At 47.9% G+C, this 2,500-nt stretch overlaps 1 protein-coding gene across 1 annotated transcript in view; it reads left to right on the forward strand.

Moving 5' to 3' along the window:
• Positions 1-2,500, forward strand: part of malrd1 (MAM and LDL receptor class A domain containing 1) — a gene marked incomplete at both ends in the record, with an annotated part of 37,035 nt that overhangs the window by 2,950 nt on the left and 31,585 nt on the right. Inside the window, 2 exons of the mRNA XM_080020050.1 lie at positions 128-249; positions 1,166-1,327. Coding sequence (XP_079876176.1) covers positions 128-249; positions 1,166-1,327 — 284 coding nt within the window. The remainder of the gene's footprint in view (positions 1-127; positions 250-1,165; positions 1,328-2,500) is intronic.

Below are 2,500 nucleotides of genomic sequence, written 5' to 3' on the forward strand. Positions count from 1 at the left end.
TGATCATCACAATTTGGAAAATAAAGTGGCAATAATTGTGAAAAGTGAAATATTCAATGGAAGCTCACCGTGCTAAAAGATAAAGGTGTAGCAGGATCATGTAAAATGGCCGCTCTGTTCCCAACAGCGTATTTCCTCTCCCTGGTTCCCGCCGGAGGAAGCGTGTCCGCCGAGCTCAAGAGCCCCGTCTTCCAGCCCGGCCCCGTCTTCCAGCCCGGCCCCGTCTTCCAGCCCGGCCCCGCCTGTTTGGTGACTATTCTGCTGCTTCCACATGTCACCTCCTTTACACCACCCGCCCGTTGGGTCAGCGCCCTGTTCTCTATTCACAATGACCCTTTTGTAGGGGCGGCCATCTTGTCCTGTCACTGAATGTGTTGGCGTGCTGCTCTGCTTTATCCATCCATCCATCCATCCACCCATAAATCCATCCATCTATCCATCCATCCATCCATCCATCCACCCATCCATCCATCTATCCACCCATAAATCCATCCATCCATCCATCCATCCATCTATCCATCCATCCACCCATAAATCCATCCATCCATCCATGCACCCATCCAACCATCCATCTATCCATCCAGCCTCCCAACATCCATCCACCATCCAACCTTCCAACCATCCATCCATCCATCCACACATCCACCCATCCATCCATCCATCCATCCATCCAACAACCATCCACCATCCATCCAATCAACCAACCATCCACCACCCAACCAACCAACCATCCGTACAACCATCCATCCATCCAACCATCCATCCAACCATCCATCCATCCATCCATCCATCCACCACCCAACCTTCCAACCATCCATCCATTCATTCATCCACCCATCCATCCAACCTTCCAACATCCATCCATCCATCCATACAATCAACCATCCATCCATCCATCCACCCACCCATCTAACCAACCATCCATCCACCCATACAACCATCCATCCATCCATCCAACCATCCATCCATTCAACCATCCATCCGTACAACCATCCATCGCACCACCCATCCATACAACCATCCATCCAACCAACCATCCATCCATCCATTCGAACAACCATCCATCGCAACATCCATCCATACAACCATCCATCCATCCTTCCCCACATCTATCCACCGTCACTCATCCATCACTCATCCATCCTCTCATCCCTCTCTTAAACAGCTGAGCTTCTATCATTACGCCGTGGGCCAACATGGAGATCTTCAGGTTCTTATTGAATCGCGGGCGTGGTCTCAGAGCTGGGTGGTGTGGAAACGGTCGGAGCAGCCGGTGGAGAAGTGGCAGCGGACGGTGATGAGCTTCACCAGCGATCAGCACTTCCAGGTCTGTCTGCAACAGGTGCCGGAAGGTGCCGGTGCTGTTGTCTCGATTATAGAGTCAGTGACCACAACACAAGCTCAGATATTTTAATCAAGCTTCTGACCAGGTGCTTGAAGTGTGTGAATTCCGTCCTGTGAAATGCAAGTGCTGGAATACCTTGAAAATTGCCCCTTTTTCTGCTGATGTGCTTGAAAGGTCCTTGAAAAAAACCACTGCCATTGTTGGAAAGCTGTGATATTCTTGGTTTTGTTATTCAAATCGTAACTCAAAGAAACATTTAGATGACGATGAGGGTGATAATATATACTGAGCAGAGATACACTCATGTCAATAATAGACAATGAGACTAAGACTACGATATATTTGAAAGAATAAAGATCACATTGAAAATTGATTGTATTTGTTTTGCATGAAGTCTTTGAAAATGAAAAAATGGTGCTTGATATGGTGCTTGAAAGTCCTTTATTTTGATTTTGTAACGCCAACATGAGCCCTGTTTCAAGACCATTTCTCAGTTTGGTACTTCCTAACCTTCCCGTGGCAGCTGGTATATCAGCAAATGTTCAGCTCATAAATAATGTGACGTGACGCAGTGAGATAAAGTCAGAGTCTGGACTTTGATCAGCGACGTAATTACTCTGATAACTACAACAAAACACTGTTCTGAAGACACACACACACACACACACACACACACACACACACACACACCACTACACCCCATGCACACACACACACACACACACACACACACACCACTACACCCCATGCACACACACACACACACACACACACACACACACACACACACACACACTCACACACACACACACACACACATTTCACTACACCCCATGCACACACACACACACACACACACGCACACACACACACGCACACACACACACACACATATCACTACACCCCATGCACACACACACACACACACACACACACAAACATATCACTACACCCCATGCACACACACACACACACACACACACACACACACACACATACATATCACTACACCCCATGCACACACACACACACACACAAACATATCACTACACTCCATGCACACAAACGCACACACTCACACACTCACGCGCACACACACTCATACATATGTATCACTACACCACATGCACACACACACACACGCACTCACGCGCA

Source organism: Zeus faber (genome assembly GCF_960531495.2).
Source record: "Zeus faber genome assembly, chromosome: 19".
NCBI lineage: Eukaryota > Metazoa > Chordata > Actinopteri > Zeiformes > Zeidae > Zeus > Zeus faber.